The sequence below is a fragment of the Oncorhynchus gorbuscha genome, unplaced genomic scaffold, assembly GCF_021184085.1.
Source record: "Oncorhynchus gorbuscha isolate QuinsamMale2020 ecotype Even-year unplaced genomic scaffold, OgorEven_v1.0 Un_scaffold_982, whole genome shotgun sequence".
Classification (NCBI taxonomy): domain Eukaryota; kingdom Metazoa; phylum Chordata; class Actinopteri; order Salmoniformes; family Salmonidae; genus Oncorhynchus; species Oncorhynchus gorbuscha.
This window is the reverse complement of record NW_025745905.1, coordinates 189,989-216,462: the sequence shown is the minus strand read 5'-3', so window position 1 is coordinate 216,462 and position 26,474 is coordinate 189,989. Positions and strand designations below refer to the sequence as shown.

At 48.2% G+C, this 26,474-nt stretch overlaps 1 protein-coding gene across 1 annotated transcript in view; it reads left to right on the top strand.

Annotated features, from left to right (window-relative positions):
• The window catches only part of LOC124020913 (formin-2-like), a 54,347-nt gene that overhangs the window by 7,165 nt on the left and 20,708 nt on the right, over window positions 1-26,474 (top strand). Inside the window, exons 4-6 of the mRNA XM_046336227.1 lie at window positions 1,919-2,065; window positions 3,319-3,378; window positions 8,358-8,478. Of these exons, the coding sequence (XP_046192183.1) occupies window positions 1,919-2,065; window positions 3,319-3,378; window positions 8,358-8,478 (328 nt within the window). The remainder of the gene's footprint in view (window positions 1-1,918; window positions 2,066-3,318; window positions 3,379-8,357; window positions 8,479-26,474) is intronic.

The following is a 26,474-nucleotide window of genomic DNA, read 5'->3' as shown; positions in this document are numbered from 1 at the left end:
TGCTTGCTGTTTGGGGTTTTAGGCTGGGTTTCTGTACAGCACTTTGAGATATCAGCTGATGTACGAAGGGTTGTATAAATAAATTTGATTGATTGTGACGTGTGTGACGTGTTTGTTTGTGTGTGTGTGCCTATAGACCTGTTTCGTGTGCCTATAGACCTGTTTCGTGTGCCTATAGACCTGTTTCGTGTGCCTATAGACCTGTTTCGTGTGCCTATAGACCTGTTTCGTGTGCCTCACCTCCGTAGAAATCAGAGGAGGTCTGCTAAGGTTTTGTCCTCTGGACAGTTCTACCAGACACTCATATTACTGAGGAAATACCGTCTCAATCCTTCCACTGTGGACGTTGTTTTAAACAGGAACGTCGTCGTAGGTTGATATTGACAGCCCTTCTGGTTGAAGTGTGTTCAGAAAACAGTTTTCATATTGAAGCCAGGTGACTGTGAATTCTTGATACTATTAATCTGCTCAGCCTCATAACACTGACTGTTGTCCCCGTCCCCCCCTCGCTCTCTCTCTGTCTCCTGTCTGTCCCCCCCCTCGCTCTCTCTCTCTCTGTCTCCTGTCTGTCCCCCCCTCGCTCTCTCTCTCTCTGTCTCCTGTCTGTCCCCCTGTCTGTCTCTCTCTCTCTCTGTCTCCTGTCTGTCCCCCTCTTCTCTCTGCCTCGATCTCTCCTGTCTGCCCCCTCTTCTCTCTGCCTCGATCTCTCCTGTCTGTCCCCCTCTTCTCTCTGCCTCGATCTCTCCTGTCTGTCGCCCTCTTCTCTCTGCCTCGATCTCTCCTGTCTGTCGCCCTCTTCTCTCTGCCTCGATCTCTCCTGTCTGTCCCCCTCGCTCTCTCTCTCTCTGTCTCCTGTCTGTCCCCCACTTCTCTCTGCCTCGATCTCTCCTGTCGGTCCCCCTCTTCTCTCTGCCTCAATCTCTCCTGTCTGTCCCCCTCTTCTCTCTGCCTCGATCTCTCCTGTCTGTCCCCCTCTTCTCTCTGCCTCGATCTCTCCTGTCTGTCCCCCTCTTCTCTCTGCCTCGATCTCTCCTGTCTGTCCCCCCTTCTCTCTGTCTCGATCTCTCCTATCTGCCCCCTCTTCTCTCTGCCTCGATCTCTCCTGTCTGTCCCCCTCTTCTCTCTGCCTCGATCTCTCCTGTCTGTCTCCCTCTTCTCTCTGCCTCGATCTCTCCTGTCTGTCCCCCTCTTCTCTCTGCCTCGATCTCTCCTGTCTGTCCCTCTCTGCCTTCTCTCTGCCTCGATCTCTCCTGTCTGTCCCCCTCTTCTCTCTGCCTCGATCTCTCCTGTCTGTCCCCCTCTTCTCTCTGCCTCGATCTCTCCTGTCTGTCCCCCTCTTCTCTCTGCCTCGATCTCTCCTGTCTGTCCCCCTCTTCTCTCTGCCTCGATCTCTCCTGTCTGTCCCCTCTTCTCTCTGCCTCGATCTCTCCTCTCTGTCCCCCCCTCTGTCTCGATCTCTCCTATCTGCCCCCTCTGTCTCGATCTCTCCTGTCTGTCCCCCTCTTCTCTCTGCCTCGATCTCTCCTGTCTGTCCCCCTCTTCTCTCTGCCTCGATCTCTCCTGTCTGTCCCCCTCTTCTCTCTGCCTCGATCTCTCCTGTCTGTCCCCCTCTTCTCTCTGCCTCGATCTCTCCTGTCTGTCCCCCTCTTCTCTCTGCCTCGATCTCTCCTGTCTGGCCCCCTCTTCTCTCTGCCTCGATCTCTCCTGTCTGGCCCCCTCTTCTCTCTGCCTCGATCTCTCCTGTCTGTCCCCCTCTTCTCTCTGCCTCGATCTCTCCTGTCTGGCCCCCTCTTCTGTCTCGATCTCTCCTCTGTGTCTCAATCTGTCTCCCTGCCTCTGTCTCTCTCTCTCATGTCTGTCCCTTTGTCTCCCTGTCTGTCTCCCTGTGTGTGTGCCTGCTCATCTCCTCCTCCTCCAGACCTTGCAGAGTGGCCAGTGTGTGATGCAGGTGCTGGGTCTGGTCCTGGCCTTTGGTAACTTCATGAATGGTGGCAACCGAACCAGAGGACAGGCTGACGGCTTTAACCTGGATATCCTGCCCAAGCTGAAGGATGTGAAGAGCAGTGTGAGTGGCACTACTAGGGCACTAGGACCTGCACCCTATTCTCTATGGTTGGTAGAGGCACTACTAGGGCACTAGGACCTACACCCTATTCCCTATGGTTGGTAGAGGCACTACTAGGGCACTAGGACCTGCACCCTATTCCCTATGGTTGGTAGAGGCACTACTGGGGCACTAGGACCTGCACCCTATTCCCTATGGTTGGTAGAGGCACTACTAGGGCACTAGGACCTACACCCTATTCCCTATGGTTGGCAGAGGCACTACTAGGGCACTAGGACCTGCACCCTATTCTCTATGGTTGGAAGAGGCACTACTAGGGCACTAGGACCTGCACCCTATTCTCTATGGTTGGAAGAGGCACTACTAGGGCTCTCGGACCTGCACCCTATTCTCTATGGTTGGTAGAGGCACTACTAGGGCACTAGGACCTGCACCCTATTCCCTAAGGTTGGCAGAGGCACTACTAGGGCACTAGGACCTGCACCCTATTCCCTATGGTTGGAAGATGTACTACTAGGGCACTAGGACCTGCACCCTATTCTCTATGGTTGGTAGAGGCACTACTAGGGCACTAGGACCTACACCCTATTCTCTATGGTTGGTAGAGGCACTACTAGGGCACTAGGACCTGCACCCTATTCCCTATGGTTGGCAGAGGCACTACTAGGGCACTAGGACCTACACCCTATTCCCTAAGGTTGGAAGAGGCACTACTAGGGCTCTAGGACCTGCACCCTATTCTCTATGGTTGGCAGAGGCACTAATAGGGCACTAGGACCTACACCCTATTCCCTAAGGTTGGAAGAGGCACTACTAGGGCACTAGGACCTGCACTACTAGGGCACTAGGACCTGCACTACTAGGGCACTAGGACCTGCACTACTAGGGCACTAGGACCTGCACTACTAGGGCTCTAGGACCTGCACTACTAGGGCTCTAGGACCTGCACCATAATGGCTCCCTGTTCTCTATGTAGAGTCCATCTGGTCAACAGTAGACTGATGTATAGGCAGTAGGGAGCCATTGGGACCAGGCTTAGTTACACCTCTAGTTACACTGTTCGACATGACTGTCTATTTTGACCGGGTTTATATTATAAAGACTGTAGTTACTGTTCCTACCATGTCTTTTGATGGTGTGGATTAAAATATATATTCATTTTGTAAAAGCTTTGCAGAACACTTTGTGAGAAAGTAAACTAAACATGAATTCCCTGAACTGAAGCGAATGCCTTGTCTTCCTCCTTTTGGCAGGATAACACACGGAGCCTGTTGTCCTACATAGTGGCGTACTATCTGAGGCACTTTGACGAGGTACGTTGAATCCTGTTTTTCTGAGTACTGTTCTAATCACTTGTTTTGGCACCGGGCAGACCGGGACTTTTAAATTATTTATTTTCCCTCAGTGGTAACTAATGTGTAGTAAGGTGTTTAGCTGGATGAAGCCCAGTAAGGTGTTTAGCTGGATGAAGCCCAGTAAGGTGTTTAGCTGGATGAAGCCCAGTAAGGTGTTTAGCTAGATGAAGCCCAGTAAGGTGTTTAGCTGGATGAAGCCCAGTAGGGTGTTTAGCTGGATGAAGCCCAGTAAGGTGTTTAGCTGGATGAAGCCCAGTAAGGTGTTTAGCTGGATGAAGCCCAGTAAGGTGTTTAGCTGGATGAAGCCCAGTAAGGTGTTTAGCTAAATGAAGCCCAGTAAGGCGTTTAGCTGGATGAAGCCCAGTAAGGTGTTTAGCTGGATGAAGCCCAGTAAGGTGTTTAGCTGGATGAAGCCCAGTAAGGTGTTTAGCTGGATGAAGCCCAGTAAGGTGTTTAGCTAAATGAAGCCCAGTAAGGTGTTTAGCTGGAGAAAGCCCAGTAAGGTGTTTAGCTGGATGAAGCCCAGTAAGGCGTTTAGCTGGATGAAGCCCAGTAAGGCGTTTTGCTGGATGAAGCCCAGTAAGGTGTTTAGCTGGATGAAGCCCAGTAAGGTGTTTAGCTGGATAAATCCCAGTAAGGTGTTTAGCTAGATGAAGCCCAGTAAGGTGTTTAGCCGGATGAAGCCCAGTAAGGTGTTTAGCCGGATGAAGCCCAGTAAGGTGTTTAGCTGGAGAAATCCCAGTAGGGTGTTTAGCTGGATGAAGCCCAGTAAGGTGTTTAGCTGGATGAAGCCCAGTAAGGTGTTTAGCTGGATGAAGCCCAGTAAGGTGTTTAGATGGATGAAGCCCGGTAAGGTGTTTAGATGGATGAAGCCCGGTAAGGTGTTTAGCTAGATGAAGCCCAGTAGGGTGTTTAGCTGGATGAAGCCCAGTAAGGTGTTTAGCTGGAGAAATCCCAGTAGGGTGTTTAGCTGGATGAAGCCCAGTAAGGTGTTTAGCTGGATGAAGCCCAGTAAGGTGTTTAGCTGGATGAAGCCCAGTAAGGTGTTTAGCTGGATGAAGCCCAGTAAGGTGTTTAGCTGGATGAAGCCCAGTAAGGTGTTTAGCTGGATGAAGCCCAGTAAGGTGTTTAGCTGGATGAAGCCCAGTAAGGTGTTTAGCTGGATGAAGCCCAGTAAGGTGTTTAGCTGGAGAAATCCCAGTAAGGTGTTTAGCTGGAGAAATCCCAGGAAGGCGTTTAGCTGGATGAAGCCCAGTAGGGCGTTTAGCTGGATGAAGCCCGGTAAGGCGTTTAGCTAGATGAAGCCCGGTAAGGTGTTTAGCTAGATGAAGCCCAGTAAGGTGTTTAGCCGGATGAAGCCCAGTAAGGTGTTTAGCCGGATGAAGCCCAGTAAGGTGTTTAGCTGGAGAAATCCCAGTAGGGTGTTTAGCTGGATGAAGCCCAGTAAGGTGTTTAGCTGGATGAAGCCCAGTAAGGTGTTTAGCTGGATGAAGCCCAGTAAGGTGTTTAGATGGATGAAGCCCGGTAAGGTGTTTAGATGGATGAAGCCCAGTAAGGTGTTTAGCTAGATGAAGCCCAGTAGGGTGTTTAGCTGGATGAAGCCCAGTAAGGTGTTTAGCTGGAGAAATCCCAGTAGGGTGTTTAGCTGGATGAAGCCCAGTAAGGTGTTTAGCTGGATGAAGCCCAGTAAGGTGTTTAGCTGGATGAAGCCCAGTAAGGTGTTTAGCTGGATGAAGCCCAGTAAGGTGTTTAGCTGGATGAAGCCCAGTAAGGTGTTTAGCTGGATGAAGCCCAGTAAGGTGTTTAGCTGGATGAAGCCCAGTAAGGTGTTTAGCTGGATGAAGCCCAGTAAGGTGTTTAGCTGGAGAAATCCCAGTAAGGTGTTTAGCTGGAGAAATCCCAGGAAGGCGTTTAGCTGGATGAAGCCCAGTAGGGCGTTTAGCTGGATGAAGCCCGGTAAGGCGTTTAGCTAGATGAAGCCCGGTAAGGTGTTTAGCTAGATGAAGCCCGGTAAGGTGTTTAGCTGGATGAAGCCCAGTAGGGTGTTTAGCTGGATGAAGCCCGGTAAGGTGTTTAGCTGGATGAAGCCCAGTAGGGTGTTTAGCTAGATGAAGCCCAGTAAGGTGTTTAGCTGGATGAAGCCCGGTAAGGTGTTTAGCTGGATGAAGCCCAGTTTAGGTATTGATTTTGATTTTGTCAACAAACAAAAAAGTAAAAATGAAAAATATATATCCACACAGTACCAGTCAAAAGTTTGGACACCTACTTATTCAAGTTTTTTTAATAAAAAAAAATATTAAAAATCGACATTGTAGAATAATAGTGAAGACATCAAACTATGAAACAACACTTATGGAATCACGTAGTAACCAAGAAAGTGTTAAACTAATCAAAATACATTTGAGATCCTTCAAAGTTGCCAGCCTTTTGCCTTGATGACAGCTTTGCTTACTCTTGGCATTCTCTCAACCAGCTTCATGAGGTCGTCACCTGGAATGCATTTCAATGAACAGGTGTGCTTTGTTAAAAGTTGTGGTATTTCTTTCTTTAATGTTTTTGAGCCAATCAGTTGCGTTGTGACAAGGTAGGGGTGGTATACAGAAGATAGCCCTATTTGGTAGAAGACCAAGCCCATATTATGCCAAGAAAAACTCAAATAAGCAAAGAGAAGCAAAGGTCCACCATTACTTTAAGACATGAAGGTCAGTCAATCTGGAAAATTAAGAACTTTGAAACGTTCTTCAAGTGCAGTCGCAAAAACCATCACGCGCCCTTGATGAATCTGGCTCTCATGAGGACCGCCACAGGAAAGGATGACCCAGAGTTACCTCTGTTGCAGAGGATAAGTTCATTAGAGTTAACGGCGCCTCAGATTGCAGCCCAAATAAATGCTTCGCAGAGTTCAAGTAAGACGCATCCCAACATCAACTGTTCAGAGGAGACTGTGTGAATCAGGCCTTCATGGCCGAATTGCTGCAAAGAAACCACTACTAAAGGACACCAATAATGCGAACAGACTTCCTTGAGCCAAGAAACAAGAGCAACAGACATTAGACCGGTGGAAATCTGTTATTTTGGTCTGATGAGTCCAAATGTGTGATTTTTGCATCCAACTGCTGTGTCTTTGTGAGACACAGAGTAGGTGAACGGATGATCTCTGCATGTGTGGTTCCCATTGTGAAGCATGGAGGAGGTGGTGTTGGGTGCTTTGCTGGTGACACTGTGATTTATTTAGATTTCAAGGCATACTTAACCAGTATGGCTACCACAGCATTCTGCAGCAATACATCATCACATCTGGTTTGCGCTTAGTGGGACTATCATTTGTTCTTCAACAGGACAATGATGCAACACACCTCCTAGCTGTGTAAGGGCTATTTGACCAAGAAGGAGAGTAATGGACTACTGCATCTGATGACTTGGCCTCCACAATCACCTGACCTCAACCCAATTGAGATGAGTTGGACCGCAGAGTGAAGAAAAATCAGCCAACAAGTGCTCCGCACATGTGGGAACTCTTTCAAGACTGTTGGAAAAGCATTCCTCATGAAGCTGGTTGAGAGAATGCCAAGATTTTCCAGAGCTGTCATCGAGGCAAAGGGTGGCTACTTTGAAGAATCTAAAATATATTTTGATTCAACACTTTTTTGATTACTACATGATTCCATATGTGTTTCATAGTTTTGATGTCTTCAGTATTATTTTACTGTAGAAAATAGTAAATTACTACCCTAACCCACTCTACTACCCTAACCCACTCTACTACCCTAACCCACTCTACTACCCTAACCCACTCTACTACCCTAACCCACTCTACTACCCTAACCCACTCTACTACCCTAACCCACTCTACTACCCTAACCCACTCTACTACCCTAACCCACTCTACTACCCTAACCCACTCTACTACCCTAACCCACTCTACTACCCTAACCCACTCTACGTGATCTAACTCTACTACCCTAACCCACTCTACGTGATCTAACTCTACTACCCTAACCCACTCTACGTGATCTAACTCTACTACCCTAACCCACTCTACGTGATCTAACTCTACTACCCTAACCCACTCTACTACCGTGATCTAACTCTACTACCCTAACCCACTCTACTACCCTAACCCACTCTACTACCCTAACCCACTCTACTACCCTAACCCACTCTACTACCCTAACCCACTCTACTACCCTAACCCACTCTACTACCCTAACCCACTCTACTACCTTAACCCACTCTACGTGATCTAACTCTACTACCGTGATCTAACTCTACTACCGTGATCTAACTCTACTACCGTGATCTAACTCTACTACCGTGATCTAACTCTACTACCGTGATCTAACTCTACTACCGTGATCTAACTCTACTACCGTGATCTAACTCTACTACCGTGATCTAACTCTACTACCGTGATCTAACTCTACTACCGTGATCTAACTCTACTACCCTAACCCACTCTACTACCCTAACCCACTCTACTACCCTAACCCACTCTACTACCCTAACCCACTCTACTACCCTAACCCACTCTACTACCCTAACCCACTCTACTACCCTAACCCACTCTACTACCCTAACCCACTCTACTACCCTAACCCACTCTACTACCCTAACCCACTCTACTACCCTAACCCACTCTACTACCCTAACCCACTCTACTACCCTAACCCACTCTACTACCCTAACCCACTCTACTACCCTAACCCACTCTACTACCCTAACCCACTCTACTACCCTAACCCACTCTACTACCCTAACCCACTCTACTACCCTAACACACTCTACTACCCTAACACACTCTACTACCCTAACACACTCTACTACCCTAACACACTCTACTACCCTAACACACTCCAAGTGATCTAACTCCACTAACCCCCGCTGCTTAATCTAATGCTCTGTGCTCTAAGGACTAAGGTCATGTCATGTATTGTCAGGACGCCGGCAGGGAGACGTGCCTCTACCCTCTCCCTGAGCCCCAGGATCTGTTCCAGGCTTCACAGATGAAGTTTGAGGACTTTCAGAAGGACCTGACCAGGCTGAAGAAGGACCTTCGAGGTAACTGTACTGAACCAAAATATAAACACATCCATTTCAAAGATTTGACTTGAGTTCACAGTTCATATAAGGAAATCAGTCAATTGAAATAAATAAATTAGGCCCACATCTATGGGTTTCACATGACTGGGAATACAGTCTGTTGGTCACAGATATAAACTACATGACTGGGAATACAGTCTGTTGGTCACAGATATACAGTCTGTTGGTCACAGATATACAGTCTGTTGGTCACAGATATACAGTCTGTTGGTCACAGATATACAGTCTGTTGGTCACAGATATACAGTCTGTTGGTCACAGATATACAGTCTGTTGGTCACAGATATACAGTCTGTTGGTCACAGATATACAGTCTGTTGGTCACAGATATACAGTCTGTTGGTCACAGATATACAGTCTGTTGGTCACAGATATACAGTCTGTTGGTCACAGATATACAGTCTGTTGGTCACAGATATACAGTCTGTTGGTCACAGATATACAGTCTGTTGGTCACAGATATACAGTCTGTTGGTCACAGATATACAGTCTGTTGGTCACAGATATACACTACATGACTGGGAATACAGTCTGTTGGTCACAGATATACACTACATGACCAAAAGTATGTGAACACCTGCTCGTCGAACATCTCATTCCAAAATCATCTGCATTAATTAATATCCCCCCCCCCTTGCTGCTATAACAGCATTCACTCTTCTGGGAAGGCTTTCCACTAGATGTTGGAACATTGCTGCTATAACAGCCTCCACTCTTCTGGGAAGGCTTTCCACTAGATGTTGGAACATTGCTGCTATAACAGCCTCCACTCTTCTGGGAAGGCTTTCCACTAGATGTTGGAACATTGCTGCTATAACAGCCTCCACTCTTCTGGGAAGGCTTTCCACTAGATGTTGGAACACTGCTGCTATAACAGCCTCCACTCTTCTGGGAAGGCTTTCCACTAGATGTTGGAACATTGCTGCTATAACAGCCTCCGCTCTTCTGGGAAGGCTTTCCACTAGATGTTGGTACATTGCTGCTATAATAGCCTCCACTCTTCTGGGAAGGCTTTCCACTAGATGTTGGAACATTGCTGCTATAACAGCCTCCACTCTTCTGGGAAGGCTTTCCACTAGATGTTGAAACATTGCTGCAGGGACTTGCTTCTACTCAGCCTCGAGCATTAGTGAGGTCAGGTACTGATGTTGGGCGATGAGGCCTGGCTCGCAGTCGGCGTTCCAATTCATCCCAAAGGTATTGGATGTCATTGTATTCTGTAGCGTTAAGATTTCCCTTTACTGGAACTAACAGCCTCGGACCATTATTCCTCCTCCACCAAACTTTACAGTTGGTACCATGCATTGGGGAAGGTAACGTTCTCCTGGCATCCACCAAACTTTACAGTTGGTACAATGCATTGGGGAAGGTAACGTTCTCCTGGCATCCGGCAAACTTTACAGTTGGTACCATGCATTGGGGAAGGTAACGTTCTCCTAGCATCCACCAAACTTTACAGTTGGTACCATGCATTGGGGAAGGTAACGTTCTCCTGGCATCCACCAAACTTTACAGTTGGTACCATGCATTGGGGAAGGTAACGTTCTCCTAGCATCCGCCAAACCCAGATTTGGCTGTCGGACTGCCAGATGGTGAAGTGTGATTCAGCACTATTTTATACTACAGCCCTATATAGTGCACTATTTTATACTACAGCCCTATTCCCTATATATATATATATATATATATATATATATATATATATATATATATATATATATATATATATATGCCATTTAGCAGACGCTTTTATCCAAAGCGACTTAGTCATGTGTGCATACATTCTACGTATATATTACATTACAGCCCTATTCCATGTATAGTGCACTAGGTTTATATAGGGAATAGAATGGCATTTGGGATGCAGTCAAGCTGTCAGAGTTCAGGGTAGAGACTAGGATGTGTTTACACAACTCTCTCCTGCTTCCTCATCTCATCATTTAATGAGCTGCTTGGAACCACATAAAAAACAACGAAGAATCAGAGAGAAAATGGCCCAAATGACCCTGATCTGGTTCTGTCCTGAAATAGCCTGCTGCCCTGACCTCTCCCTGGCCTGCGCGAGGGGCTGTGACAGCAGTGACCTCAGTGTAGACGGGTCAGGTTTCATCTGGTTGGTTGATAAGACAGACGTTGGGACGAGAACAGTCCAGGAATTAAAAAAATTATAGCGGGAACAGGGTGAGAAGTCTTTTCTTTAAAAAATTGTTTTGAGAGAAAGAGAGAAAGGGAGCGAGTTACAGAGAGAAAGAGCGCGAGAGAGAGAGAGTGGGTGACTGAGTGACTTTGAAAAAGGGAGAGGGAGAGAGGGAGAGAGGGAGAGAGGGAGAGAGGGAGAGAGGGAGAGAGGGAGAGAGGGAGAGAGGGAGAGAGGGAGAGAGGGAGAGAGGGAGAGAGGGAGAGAGGGAGAGACTTTGAAAGAGAGAGAGAGGGAGAGACTTTGAAAGAGAGAGAGAGGGAGAGACTTTGAAAGAGAGAGAGAGGGAGAGACTTTGAAAGAGAGAGAGAGGGAGAGACTTTGAAAGAGAGAGAGAGGGAGAGACTTTGAAAGAGAGAGAGAGGGAGAGACTTTGAAAGAGAGAGAGAGAGAGACTTTGAAAGAGAGAGAGAGGGAGAGACTTTGAAAGAGAGAGAGAGGGAGAGACTTTGAAAGAGAGAGAGAGGGAGAGACTTTGAAAGAGAGAGAGAGGGAGAGACTTTGAAAGAGAGAGAGGGCGAGCGGGTGACAGAGTGACTTTGAAAAAGAGAGAGAGATCTGACTTTGAAAGAGAGAGAGAGAGGGAGAGACTTTACCATTTCCAATGTGTTAACAACTTCCAGGCTTCTAAATGCTTGACCTTCAGGAAATAACTTGTAGTTTACACACTGTGTTCAAAGCCCTGTTCTCTGCCAGCGCTGTACACTACATTTACATCAATATTTACACAAGGAAGTGGAGTCCTTATGTCTGAAGCTCCCTGGATAATTAGCATAATAATTCAAGCCACCCCTGTATGATGAGCAATCATGAGGACAAGGTAACGGTCAAACAAGAAGAGGGCCTAGGAGACACATACAGGCATGGTGTAGGAGTGGGCTTTTCAGAGAGCTTTACACTACACAAACAAGCAGAGGGCCTAGGAGAAACATACAGGCGTGGTGTAGGAGTGGGCTTTTCAGAGAGCTGTACACTACACAAACAAGCAGAGGGCCTAGGAGAAACATACAGGCGTGGTGTAGGAGTGGGCTTTTCAGAGAGCTGTACACTACACAAACAAGCAGAGGGCCTAGGAGAAACATACAGGCATGGTGTAGGAGTGGGCTTTTCAGAGAGCTGTACACTACACAAACAAGCAGAGGGCCTAGGAGAAACATACAGGCATGGTGTAGGAGTGGGCTTTTCAGAGAGCTGTACACTACACAAACAAGCAGAGGGCCTAGGAGTGGGCTTTTCAGAGAGCTGTACACTACACAAACAAGCAGAGGGCCTAGGAGTGGGCTTTTCAGAGAGCTGTACACTACACAAACAAGCAGAGGGCCTAGGAGTGGGCTTTTCAGAGAGCTGTACACTACACAAACAAGCAGAGGGCCTAGGAGTGGGCTTTTCAGAGAGCTGAACACAACAAGTCTGGTGCAACTCTCTCCCTGGCCTGGCTGGCATTAGAAGCAGTGTTCTAGAACACCAGGGAGGTAGGGGAGGGAGGGCCTAGGAGAGGTGGGGAGGGCCTAGGAGAAGTGGGGGGGGCTAGGAGAGGTGGGGGGGCTAGGAGAGGTGGGGGGGGGGCTCGGAGAGGCAGCAGCCACACACAAGTCTAAGATCACCATTTACAATGCCAAGCGCCGGCTGGAGGGGTGTAAAGCTCGCCGCCATTGGACTCTGGAACAGTGGAAACGCGTTCTCTGTTATCACTAACCTCGATATAGACTTCATCTCTGACTCAGCTATTCCACTGTTCATATCGGACCATAATCCTTTGCTCCATGGGCTACCAAAACACTGTAGACGTGGGATGATGAGGTGGGGTGAAATTGGAGGCGAAGAGAGAACCGAATGGCGCTCCCCCTCCGTTCGATTGGCCAATGTCCAGTCACTCAGAAATTAGATGGATGAGCGTCGTCCGAGAGTCTTCTATCAGAAAGACTTGAACAATATAATATCTTAGTGATACGTGGCTGGATGATGACTCTCTGCACGTTGTACTCTGTGGATTCTCCATGAGTGGATGGATGATGACGCTCTGCACGTTGTACCCTGTGGATTCTCCATGAGTGGATGGATGATGACGCTCTGCACGTTGTACTCTGTGGATTCTCCATGAGTGGATGGATGATGACGCTCTGCACGTTGTACTCTGTGGATTCTCCATGAGTGGATGGATGATGACGCTCTGCACGTTGTACTCTGTGGATTCTCCATGAGTGGATGGATGATGACGCTCTGCACGTTGTACCCTGTGGATTCTCCATGAGTGGATGGATGATGACGCTCTGCACGTTGTACTCTGTGGATTCTCCATGAGTGGATGGATGATGACTCTCTGCACGTTGTACTCTGTGGATTCTCCATGAGTGGATGGATGATGACGCTCTGCACGTTGTACCCTGTGGATTCTCCATGAGTGGATGGATGATGACGCTCTGCACGTTGTACTCTGTGGATTCTCCATGAGTGGATGGATGATGACTCTCTGCACGTTGTACTCTGTGGATTCTCCATGAGTGGATGGATGATGACGCTCTGCACGTTGTACCCTGTGGATTCTCCATGAGTGGATGGATGATGACTCTCTGCACGTTGTACTCTGTGGATTCTCCATGAGTGGATGGATGATGACGCTCTGCACGTTGTACCCTGTGGATTCTCCATGAGTGGATGGATGATGACGCTCTGCACGTTGTACCCTGTGGATTCTCCATGAGTGGCAGGATGATGACTCTCTGCACGTTGTACCCTGTGGATTCTCCATGAGTGGATGGATGATGACGCTCTGCACATTGTACCCTGTGGATTCTCCATGAGTGGATGGATGATGACTCTCTGCACGTTGTACTGGGTGGATTCTCCATGAGTGGATGGATGATGACTCTCTGCACGTTGTACCCTGTGGATTCTCCATGAGTGGATGGATGATGACTCTCTGCACGTTGTACCCTGTGGATTCTCCATGAGTGGATGGATGATGACTCTCTGCACGTTGTACCCTGTGGATTCTCCATGAGTGGATGGATGATGACTCTCTGCACGTTGTACTGGGTGGATTCTCCATGAGTGGCAGGATGATGACGCTCTGCATGTTGTACCCTGTGGATTCTCCATGAGTGGATGGATGATGACTCTCTGCACATTGTACTGGGTGGATTCTCCATGAGTGGATGGATGATGACTCTCTGCATGTTGTACTCTGTGGATTCTCCATGAGTGGATGGATGATGACTCTCTGCACGTTGTACTCTGTGGATTCTCCATGAGTGGATGGATGATGACTCTCTGCACGTTGTACTCTGTGGATTCTCCATGAGTGGATGGATGATGACTCTCTGCACGTTGTACTCTGTGGATTCTCCATGAGTGGATGGATGATGACTCTCTGCACGTTGTACTCTGTGGATTCTCCATGAGTGGATGGATGATGACTCTCTGCACGTTGTACTCTGTGGATTCTCCATGAGTGGATGGATGATGACTCTCTGCACGTTGTACCCTGTGGATTCTCCATGAGTGGATGGATGATGACTCTCTGCACGTATTCTGTGGATTCTCCATGAGTGGATGGATGATGACTCTCTGCATGTTGTACTCTGTGGATTCTCCATGAGTGGATGGATGATGACTCTCTGCACGTTGTACTCTGTGGATTCTCCATGAGTGGATGGATGATGACTCTCTGCACGTTGTACTCTGTGGATTCTCCATGAGTGGATGGATGATGACTCTCTGCACGTTGTACCCTGTGGATTCTCCATGAGTGGCTGGATGATGACTCTCTGCACGTTGTACCCTGTGGATTCTCCATGAGTGGCTGGATGATGACTCTCTGCACGTTGTACCCTGTGGATTCTCCATGAGTGGCTGGATGATGACTCTCTGCACGTTGTACTCTGTGGATTCTCCATGAGTGGCTGGATGATGACGCTCTGCACGTTGTACTCTGTGGATTCTCCATGAGTGGCAGGATGATGACTCTCTGCACGTTGTACCCTGTGGATTCTCCATGAGTGGATGGGTGATGACTCTCTGCACGTTGTACTCTGTGGATTCTCCATGAGTGGATGGATGATGACTCTGCACGTTGTACTCTGTGGATTCTCCATGAGTGGATGGATGATGACTCTCTGCACGTTGTACTCTGTGGATTCTCCATGAGTGGATGGATGATGACGCTCTGCACGTTGTACCCTGTGGATTCTCCATGAGTGGATGGATGATGACGCTCTGCACGTTGTACCCTGTGGATTCTCCATGAGTGGATGGATGATGACGCTCTGCACGTTGTACTCTGTGGATTCTCCATGAGTGGCTGGATGATGACTCTCTGCACGTTGTACTCTGTGGATTCTCCATGAGTGGATGGATGATGACGCTCTGCACGTTGTACCCTGTGGATTCTCCATGAGTGGATGGATGATGACGCTCTGCACGTTGTACTCTGTGGATTCTCCATGAGTGGATGGATGATGACTCTCTGCACGTTGTACCCTGTGGATTCTCCATGAGTGGATGGATGATGACGCTCTGCACGTTGTACCCTGTGGATTCTCCATGAGTGGATGGATGATGACGCTCTGCACGTTGTACTCTGTGGATTCTCCATGAGTGGCTGGATGATGACTCTCTGCACGTTGTACTCTGTGGATTCTCCATGAGTGGATGGATGATGACGCTCTGCACGTTGTACCCTGTGGATTCTCCATGAGTGGATGGATGATGACGCTCTGCACGTTGTACTCTGTGGATTCTCCATGAGTGGCTGGATGATGACTCTGCACGTTGTACCCTGTGGATTCTCCATGAGTGGATGGATGATGACTCTCTGCACGTTGTACTGGGTGGATTCTCCATGAGTGGATGGATGATGACTCTCTGCACGTTGTACCCTGTGGATTCTCCATGAGTGGATGGATGATGACGCTCTGCACGTTGTACTCTGTGGATTCTCCATGAGTGGATGGATGATGACTCTCTGCACGTTGTACTCTGTGGATTCTCCATGAGTGGATGGATGATGACGCTCTGCACGTTGTACCCTGTGGATTCTCCATGAGTGGATGGATGATGACGCTCTGCACGTTGTACTCTGTGGATTCTCCATGAGTGGATGGATGATGACGCTCTGCACATTGTACCCTGTGGATTCTCCATGAGTGGATGGATGATGACTCTCTGCACGTTGTACTGGGTGGATTCTCCATGAGTGGATGGATGATGACTCTCTGCACGTTGTACCCTGTGGATTCTCCATGAGTGGATGGATGATGACTCTCTGCACGTTGTACCCTGTGGATTCTCCATGAGTGGATGGATGATGACTCTCTGCACGTTGTACCCTGTGGATTCTCCATGAGTGGATGGATGATGACTCTCTGCACGTTGTACTGGGTGGATTCTCCATGAGTGGCAGGATGATGACGCTCTGCATGTTGTACCCTGTGGATTCTCCATGAGTGGATGGATGATGACTCTCTGCACATTGTACTGGGTGGATTCTCCATGAGTGGATGGATGATGACTCTCTGCATGTTGTACTCTGTGGATTCTCCATGAGTGGATGGATGATGACTCTCTGCACGTTGTACTCTGTGGATTCTCCATGAGTGGATGGATGATGACTCTCTGCACGTTGTACTCTGTGGATTCTCCATGAGTGGATGGATGATGACTCTCTGCACGTTGTACTCTGTGGATTCTCCATGAGTGGATGGATGATGACTCTCTGCACGTTGTACTCTGTGGATTCTCCATGAGTGGATGGATGATGACTCTCTGCACGTTGTACTCTGTGGATTCTCCATGAGTGGATGGATGATGACTCTCTGCACGTTGTACCCTGTGGATTCTCCATGAGTGGATGGATGATGACTCTCTGCACGTATTCTGTGGATTCTCCATGAGTGGATGGATGATGACTCTCTGCATGTTGTACTCTGTGGATTCTCCATGAGTGGATGGATGATGACTCTCTGCACGTTGTACTCTGTGGATTCTCCATGAGTGGATGGATGATGACTCTCTGCACGTTGTACTCTGTGGATTCTCCATGAGTGGATGGATGATGACTCTCTGCACGTTGTACCCTGTGGATTCTCCATGAGTGGCTGGATGATGACTCTCTGCACGTTGTACCCTGTGGATTCTCCATGAGTGGCTGGATGATGACTCTCTGCACGTTGTACCCTGTGGATTCTCCATGAGTGGCTGGATGATGACTCTCTGCACGTTGTACTCTGTGGATTCTCCATGAGTGGCTGGATGATGACGCTCTGCACGTTGTACTCTGTGGATTCTCCATGAGTGGCAGGATGATGACTCTCTGCACGTTGTACCCTGTGGATTCTCCATGAGTGGATGGGTGATGACTCTCTGCACGTTGTACTCTGTGGATTCTCCATGAGTGGATGGATGATGACTCTGCACGTTGTACTCTGTGGATTCTCCATGAGTGGATGGATGATGACTCTCTGCACGTTGTACTCTGTGGATTCTCCATGAGTGGATGGATGATGACGCTCTGCACGTTGTACCCTGTGGATTCTCCATGAGTGGATGGATGATGACGCTCTGCACGTTGTACCCTGTGGATTCTCCATGAGTGGATGGATGATGACGCTCTGCACGTTGTACTCTGTGGATTCTCCATGAGTGGCTGGATGATGACTCTCTGCACGTTGTACTCTGTGGATTCTCCATGAGTGGATGGATGATGACGCTCTGCACGTTGTACCCTGTGGATTCTCCATGAGTGGATGGATGATGACGCTCTGCACGTTGTACTCTGTGGATTCTCCATGAGTGGATGGATGATGACTCTCTGCACGTTGTACCCTGTGGATTCTCCATGAGTGGATGGATGATGACGCTCTGCACGTTGTACCCTGTGGATTCTCCATGAGTGGATGGATGATGACGCTCTGCACGTTGTACTCTGTGGATTCTCCATGAGTGGCTGGATGATGACTCTCTGCACGTTGTACTCTGTGGATTCTCCATGAGTGGATGGATGATGACGCTCTGCACGTTGTACCCTGTGGATTCTCCATGAGTGGATGGATGATGACGCTCTGCACGTTGTACTCTGTGGATTCTCCATGAGTGGCTGGATGATGACTCTGCACGTTGTACCCTGTGGATTCTCCATGAGTGGATGGATGATGACTCTCTGCACGTTGTACTGGGTGGATTCTCCATGAGTGGATGGATGATGACTCTCTGCACGTTGTACCCTGTGGATTCTCCATGAGTGGATGGATGATGACTCTCTGCACGTTGTACTCTGTGGATTCTCCATGAGTGGATGGATGATGACTCTCTGCACGTTGTACCCTGTGGATTCTCCATGAGTGGATGGATGATGACTCTCTGCACGTTGTACCCTGTGGATTCTCCATGAGTGGATGGATGATGACTCTCTGCACGTTGTACTCTGTGGATTCTCCATGAGTGGATGGATGATGACTCTCTGCACGTTGTACTCTGTGGATTCTCCATGAGTGGATGGATGATGACTCTCTGCACGTTGTACTCTGTGGATTCTCCATGAGTGGATGGATGATGACTCTCTGCACGTTGTACTCTGTGGATTCTCCATGAGTGGATGGATGATGACTCTCTGCACGTTGTACTCTGTGGATTCTCCATGAGTGGCAGGATGATGACTCTCTGCACGTTGTACCCTGTGGATTCTCCATGAGTGGATGGATGATGACTCTCTGCACGTTGTAGTGGGTGGATTCTCCATGAGTGGCAGGATTGGACGACGACTTCTTCTTTTCCATAAATAACTGGTTTGCTGCTTCAAGTTTGAAGGAAACATTTTGCTTTTGATCACCTGGTTTTAAATGCTGGGTGATTTCAGACCGTCCCACCTCACGTCTACCAACACATCTCCTGTACCCCTATGGGGCCTAAACTCCAGACCACCTGTATCCTACCAACACATTTCCTGTTGAAACCCCAGATCACCTGTATCCTACCAACACATCTCCTGTTAAAACCCCAGACCACCTGTATCCTACCAACACATCTCCTGTGCCCCTATGGGGTGTTAAAACCCCAGACCACCTGTATCCTACCAACACATCTCCTGTTAAAACCCCAGACCCCCTCACGTCTACCAACACATCTCCTGTTGAAACCCCAGATCACCTGTATCCTACCAACACATCTCCTGTTAAAACCCCAGACCACCTGTATCCTACCAACACATCTCCTGTGCCCCTATGGGGTGTTAAAACCCCAGACCACCTGTATCCTACCAACACATCTCCTGTGCCCCTATGGGGACTTAACTCCAGACCACCTGTATCCTACCAACACATCTCCTGTGCCCCTATGGGGTGTTACAACCCCAGACCACCTGTATCCTACCAACACATCTCCTGTGCCCCTATGGGGTGTTACAACCCCAGACCACCTGTATCCTACCAACACATCTCATGTTAAAACCCCAGACCCCCTCACGTCTACCAACACATCTCCTGTTAAAACCCCAGACCACCTGTATCCTACCAACACATCTCCTGTGCCCCTATGGGGTGTTAAAACCCCAGACCACCTGTATCCTACCAACACATCTCCTGTGCCCCTATGGGGACTTAACTCCAGACCACCTGTATCCTACCAACACATCTCCTGTGCCCCTATGGGGTGTTACAACCCCAGACCACCTGTATCCTACCAACACATCTCCTGTGCCCCTATGGGGTGTTACAACCCCAGACCACCTGTATCCTACCAACACATCTCATGTTAAAACCCCAGACCCCCTCACGTCTACCAACACATCTCCTGTTAAAACTCCAGACCACCTGTATCCTACCAACAGAAACTCATTCAAGGCACTCCCTCGTCCTCCCTTCGGCCAATCTTACCGTGACTCCATTCTCCTGCTTCCTGTTTACAAACAAAAGCTTCAACAGGACGTACCAGTGACGCACTCCAATACAGAAGTGGTCCGACAAAGCCGACCCGCTTACAATGAACGTGACACATACAAGAAGTCTCCGACCTCCGAGTCTTCAAACCTGTCGGAAGGCAGTATAGGAGGAAAAAGGCTTCCTATTACACCGACTATGAAGCTTGTCGTATATGTGACTGGGTCTGTCAGACTGTAACGAATTACAAAGGGAAACCATGAAGCCATGGACCCATGGACACAACTCCCAAACGAGCTACATGTCTTTCTATGCTCTCTCTGAGGAGATGTCTTTCTATGCTCTCTCTGAGGAGATGTCTTTCTATGCTCTCTCTGAGGAGATGTCTTTCTATGCTCTCTCTGAGGAGATGTCTTTCTATGCTCTCTCTGAGGAGATGTCTTTCTATGCTCTCTCTGAGGAGATGTCTTTCTATGCTCTCTCTGAGGAGATGTCTTTCTATGCTCTCTCTGAGGAGATGTCTTTCTATGCTCTCTCTGAGGAGATGTCTTTCTATGCTCTCTCTGAGGAGATGTCTTTCTATGCTCTCTCTGAGGAGATGTCTTTCTATGCTCTCTCTGAGGAGATGTCTTTCTATGCTCTCTCTGAGGAATATAACACTGTGCCTTGTGTGAAAGAGCCCCTGCTTTTCCTGACGACTGTGTGATCTCGCTCTCCGTGGCCGATGTGAGCAAAACATTTAAACAGGTTAACAATCAATCAATCACATTTATTGAAATCCCTTCTTATATCAGCTGATGTCACAAAGCGCTGTACAGAAACTCAGCCTAAAACCCAAACAGGAAGCAGTGCAGGTGTAGAAGCACGGTGGCTAGGACAAAACTCCCTAGAAATGCCAGAACCTAGGAAGAAACCTAGAGAGGAACCAGGCTAGGAAACTCCCTAGAAAGGCCACAACCTAGGAAGAAACCTAGAGAGGAACCAGGCTAGGAAACTCCCTAGAAAGGCCACAACCTAGGAAGAAACCTAGAGAGGAACCAGGCTAGGAAACTCCCTAGAAAGGCCACAACCTAGGAAGAAACCTAGAGAGGAACCAGGCTAGGAAACTCCCTAGAAAGGCCAAAACCTAAGAAGAAACCTAGAGAGGAACCAGGCTAGGAAAACCTCCCTAGAAACGTCGCCGTGCCAGATGGAATACCAGGGCGGGTTTTCAAAGCATCCGCTGACCTTCTACAGACATATTTACTCTCTCGTTGTCCAAGTCTGTCATCCCAACATGTATCAACCTGACCGCCATTGTCCCTGTTCCCAAGAGCTCCAAGGTAACCTACCTGAATGACGATCGCCCTGTAGCACTCGTGTATAATAAGGAAGTGGTTTGAAAGGCTGGTCATGAAGCACCATCATCCCAGACACCCCAGACCCATTCCTATTCGTATATCCGCCCTAACAGATCCACAGATAGTTTTATCTCAACTACCCTCTACCACCTGGACAAGAAGGGTCATAACTATGTGAGATTACTGTTCATTGACTACAGCTCAGCGTTCAACACCATAGTCCCCTCCAAGCTCATCACTAAGCTAAGGTCCCTGGAACTAAACACCTCCCTCTGCGACTGACTTCCTGACAGGCCGCCCCCAGGTGGTGAGGCTAGGCAACAACACCTCCGTCACGCTGGCCCGCAACAAGGGGGCCCATCGGGTGTGTGCTTAGTTCTCTCATGTACTTCCTGTTCACCCACAACTGCGAGGCCATACATGACTGCAACATGACTGAAGTTTTACTGACGACACAACGGTGGAAGGCCTGATCGCCGGTGGCGACGAGTCAGCCTATAGGGAGGGAGGTCCGAGACTTAGCAGTGTGTTGCCAGGACAACACCCTCTCCCTCAACGTCATTAAGGCCACGGAGCTCTTCGAGGACTACAGGAGAAAGAGGGGAGAGCATGTCCACATCGATGATGTTGTGTAGCGGGTCGAGAGCTTTAAGTTCCTTGTCGTCCACATCACCAATGATTTACCATGGTCCACACACACCACACAGTTTTCAGCCTCAGTAAGCCCCCTCTGTTCTGTAGCTAGATGGTCCTCTCTCTTTACAGTAAGCCCCCTCTGTTCTGTAGCTAGATGGTCCTCTCTCTTTACAGTAAGCCCCCTCTGTTCTGTAGCTAGATGGTCCTCTCTCTTTACAGTAAACCCCCTCTGTTCTGTAGCTAGATGGTCCTCTCTCTTTACAGTAAGCCCCCTCTGTTCTGTAGCTAGATGGTCCTCTCTCTTTACAGTAAGCCCCCTCTGTTCTGTAGCTAGATGGTCCTCTCTCTTTACAGTAAGCCCCCTCTGTTCTGTAGCTAGATGGTCCTCTCTCTTTACAGTAAGCCCCCTCTGTTCTGTAGCTAGATGGTCCTCTCTCTTTACAGTAAGCCCCCTCTGTTCTGTAGCTAGATGGTCCTCTCTCTTTACAGTAAGCCGTCTCTGTTCTGTAGCTATATGGTCCTCTCTTTACAGTAAGCCCTCTCTGTTCTGTAGCTATATGGTCCTCTCTCTTTACAGTAAGCACTCTCTGTAGCTATATGGTCCTCTCTCTTTACAATAAGCCCTCTCTGTTCTGTAGCTATATGGTCCTCTCTCTTTACAATAAGCCCTCTCTGTTCTGTAGCTATATGGTCCTCTTTACAGTAAGCCCTCTCTGTTCTGTGACTATATGGTCTCTCTTTACAGTAAGCCCTCTCTGTTCTGTGACTATATGGTCTCTCTTTACAGTAAGCCCTCTCTGTTCTGTGACTATATGGTCTCTTTACAGTAAGCCCTCTCTGTTCTGTGACTATATGGTCTCTTTACAGTAAGCCCTCTCTGTTCTGTGACTATATGTTCTCTCTTTACAGTAAGTCCTCTCTGTTCTGTGACTATATGGTCCTCTCTTTACAGTAAGCCCTCTCTGTTCTGTGACTATATGTTCTCTCTTTACAGTAAGCCCTCTCTGTTCTGTGACTATATGGTCCTCTCTTTACAGTAAGTCCTCTCTGTTCTGTGACTATATGGTCTCTCTTTACAGTAAGCCCTCTCTGTTCTGTAGCTAGATGGTCCTCTCTGTTTACAGTAAGCCCTCTCTGTTCTGTGACTATATGGTCTCTTTACAGTAAGCCCTCTCTGTTCTGTGACTATATGGTCTCTCTTTACAGTAAGCCCTCTCTGTTCTGTGACTATATGGTCTCTTTACAGTAAGCCCTCTCTGTTCTGTGACTATATGGTCTCTTTACAGTAAGCCCTCTCTGTTCTGTGACTATATGTTCTCTCTTTACAGTAAGCCCTCTCTGTTCTGTGACTATATGGTCCTCTCTTTACAGTAAGTCCTCTCTGTTCTGTGACTATATGGTCTCTCTTTACAGTAAGCCCTCTCTGTTCTGTAGCTAGATGGTCCTCTCTGTTTACAGTAAGCCCTCTCTGTTCTGTAGCTAGATGTATTACAGACAGATGGTGTGTAGCCTACTGAGATGTCTGTTATATTGGTGGTCTTCAGAGGTGACTGTAGGCTGGGTCTGTATTACAGACAGATGGTGTCTAGCCTACTGAGATGTCTGTTATATTGGTGGTCTTCAGAGGTGACTGTAGGCTGGGTCTGTATTACAGACAGATGGTGTCTAGCCTACTGAGATGTCTGTTATATTGGTGGTCTTCAGAGGTGACTGTAGGCTGGGTCTGTATTACAGACAGATGTTGTCTAGCTTAGTGAAAGGTGCTCAACCAGTGTGCTCCAGGAAGAACAACATGGCCCTCCCTGACACAGGCTAAAGGTCAGGTCGAGGGCGGTAATTGTCCAGCTGGGATTTAGATTGGACGCTGACACTCTGACTCTAATTCATTGTGGCCACTGATTGGTGCGTGACTCTCAGAGCTTCACGGAAGTTCTAGAATAGATTCCAGAATTCCACAGCAGGCATCATCGTTCTGGGGAGGGGAGCAGGGGTTTCCAGGGCGACGGGTTACCAGGGGCGACAGGTGATGGGGTCAGAATGCAGTTGAATGATTTGCCTTCGCAGCCACATGCAGTGCCTTGACAGATCTTCACAAAGTCAAATTGTATTTGTCACCTGTGCTGAAAACAACAGGTACATTGTACACAGGTACAAACACTACCATTCTTACAAATGGACAATAAACATAGTTTCCTACCACCTATTCTATACCTTACAGTGAAATACCTTACAGTGAAAAGCTTGCTCATGAGCCCTTAACCAACAATGCAGTTTTAAGAAGAAAAAAACATCTGTGCTATATGCAGGGTGTGTTGAGGCTATATACAGGGTATTACGGTACAGAGTCAATGTGGAGACTATATACAGGGTATTACGGTACAGAGTCAATGTGGAGACTATATACAGGGTATTACGGTACAGAGTCTATGTGGAGGCTATGTACAGGGTGTTACGGTACAGAGTCAATGTGGAGGCTATGTACAGGGTGTTACGGTACAGAGTCAATGTGGAGGCTATGTACAGGGTGTTACGGTACAGAGTCAATGTGGAGGCTATATACAGGGTATTACGGTACAGAGTCAATGTGGAGGCTATATACAGGGGGTACCGGTACAGAGTCGATGTGGAGGCTATATACAGGGGTTACTGGTACAGAGTCAATGTGGAGACTATATACAGGGGTTACCGGTACAGAGTCAATGTGGAGACTATATACAGGGGGTACTGGTACAGAGTCAATGTGGAGACTATATACAGGGGGTACCGGTACAGAGTCAATGTGGAGGCTATATACAGGGGGTACCGGTACAGAGTCAATGTGGAGGCTATATACAGGGGGTACCGGTACAGAGTCAATGTAGAGACTATATACAGGGGGTACTGGTACAGAGTCAATGTGGAGGCTATATACAGGGGGTACCGGTACAGAGTCAATGTGGAGGCTATATACAGGGGGTACCGGTACAGAGTCAATGTGGAGGCTATATACAGGGTGTACCGGTACAGAGTCAATGTGGAGGCTATATACAGGGTGTACCGGTACAGAGTCAATGTGGAGGCTATATACAGGGGGTACCGGTACAGAGTCAATGTGGAGGCTATATACAGGGTGTACCGGTACAGAGTCAATGTGGAGGCTATATACAGGGGGTACCGATACAGAGTCAATGTGGAGGCTATATACAGGGGGTACCGGTACAGAGTCAATGTAGAGACTATATACAGGGGGTACCGGTACAGAGTCAATGTGGAGGCTATATACAGGGGGTACCGGTACAGAGTCAATGTGGAGGCTATATACAGGGGGTACCGGTACAGAGTCAATGTGGAGGCTATATACAGGGTGTACCGGTACAGAGTCAATGTGGAGGCTATATACAGGGTGTACCGGTACAGAGTCAATGTGGAGGCTATATACAGGGGGTACCGGTACAGAGTCAATGTGGAGGCTATATACAGGGGGGTACCGGTACAGAGTCAATGTGGAGGCTATATACAGGGGGTACCGGTACAGAGTCAATGTGGAGGCTATATACAGGGGTACCGGTACAGAGTCAATGTGGAGGCTATATACAGGGGGTACCGGTACAGAGTCAATGTAGAGACTATATACAGGGGGTACCGGTACAGAGTCAATGTGGAGGCTATATACAGGGTATTACGGTACTGAGTCAATGTAGAGACTATATACAGGGGGTACCGGTACAGAGTCAATGTGGAGGCTATATACAGGGGGTACCGGTACAGAGTCAATGTGGAGGCTATATACAGGGGGTACCGGTACAGAGTCAATGTGGAGGCTATATACAGGGTGTACCGGTACAGAGTCAATGTGGAGGCTATATACAGGGTGTACCGGTACAGAGTCAATGTGGAGGCTATATACAGGGGGTACCGGTACAGAGTCAATGTGGAGGCTATATACAGGGTGTACCGGTACAGAGTCAATGTGGAGGCTATATACAGGGGGTACTGATACAGAGTCAATGTGGAGGCTATATACAGGGTATTACGGTACTGAGTCAATGTGGAGACTATATACAGGGGGTACCGGTACAGAGTCAATGTGGAGACTATATACAGGGGGTACTGGTACAGAGTCAATGTGGAGGCTATATACAGGGGTTACTGGTACAGAGTCAATGTGGAGGCTATATACAGGGTGTACTGGTACAGAGTCAATGTGGAGGCTATATACAGGGGGTACTGGTACAGAGTCAATGTGGAGGCTATATACAGGGGTTACTGGTACAGAGTCAATGTGGAGGCTATATACAGGGGGTACTGGTACAGAGTCAATGTGGAGGCTATATACAGGGGTTACTGGTACAGAGTCAATGTGGAGGCTATATACAGGGGTTACCAGTACAGAGTCAATGTGGAGGCTATATACAGGGTGTACTGGTACTGAGTCAATGTGGAGACTATATACAGGGGGTACCGGTACAGAGTCAATGTGGAGACTATATACAGGGGGTACTGGTACAGAGTCAATGTGGAGGCTATATACAGGGGTTACTGGTACAGAGTCAATGTGGAGGCTATATACAGGGTGTACTGGTACAGAGTCAATGTGGAGGCTATATACAGGGGGTACTGGTACAGAGTCAATGTGGAGGCTATATACAGGGGTTACTGGTACAGAGTCAATGTGGAGGCTATATACAGGGGGTACTGGTACAGAGTCAATGTGGAGGCTATATACAGGGGTTACTGGTACAGAGTCAATGTGGAGGCTATATACAGGGGTTACCAGTACAGAGTCAATGTGGAGGCTATATACAGGGTGTACTGGTACAGAGTCAATGTGGAGGCTATATACAGGGGGTACTGGTACAGAGTCAATGTGGAGGCTATATACAGGGGTTACTGGTACAGAGTCAATGTGGAGGCTATATACAGGGGGTACCG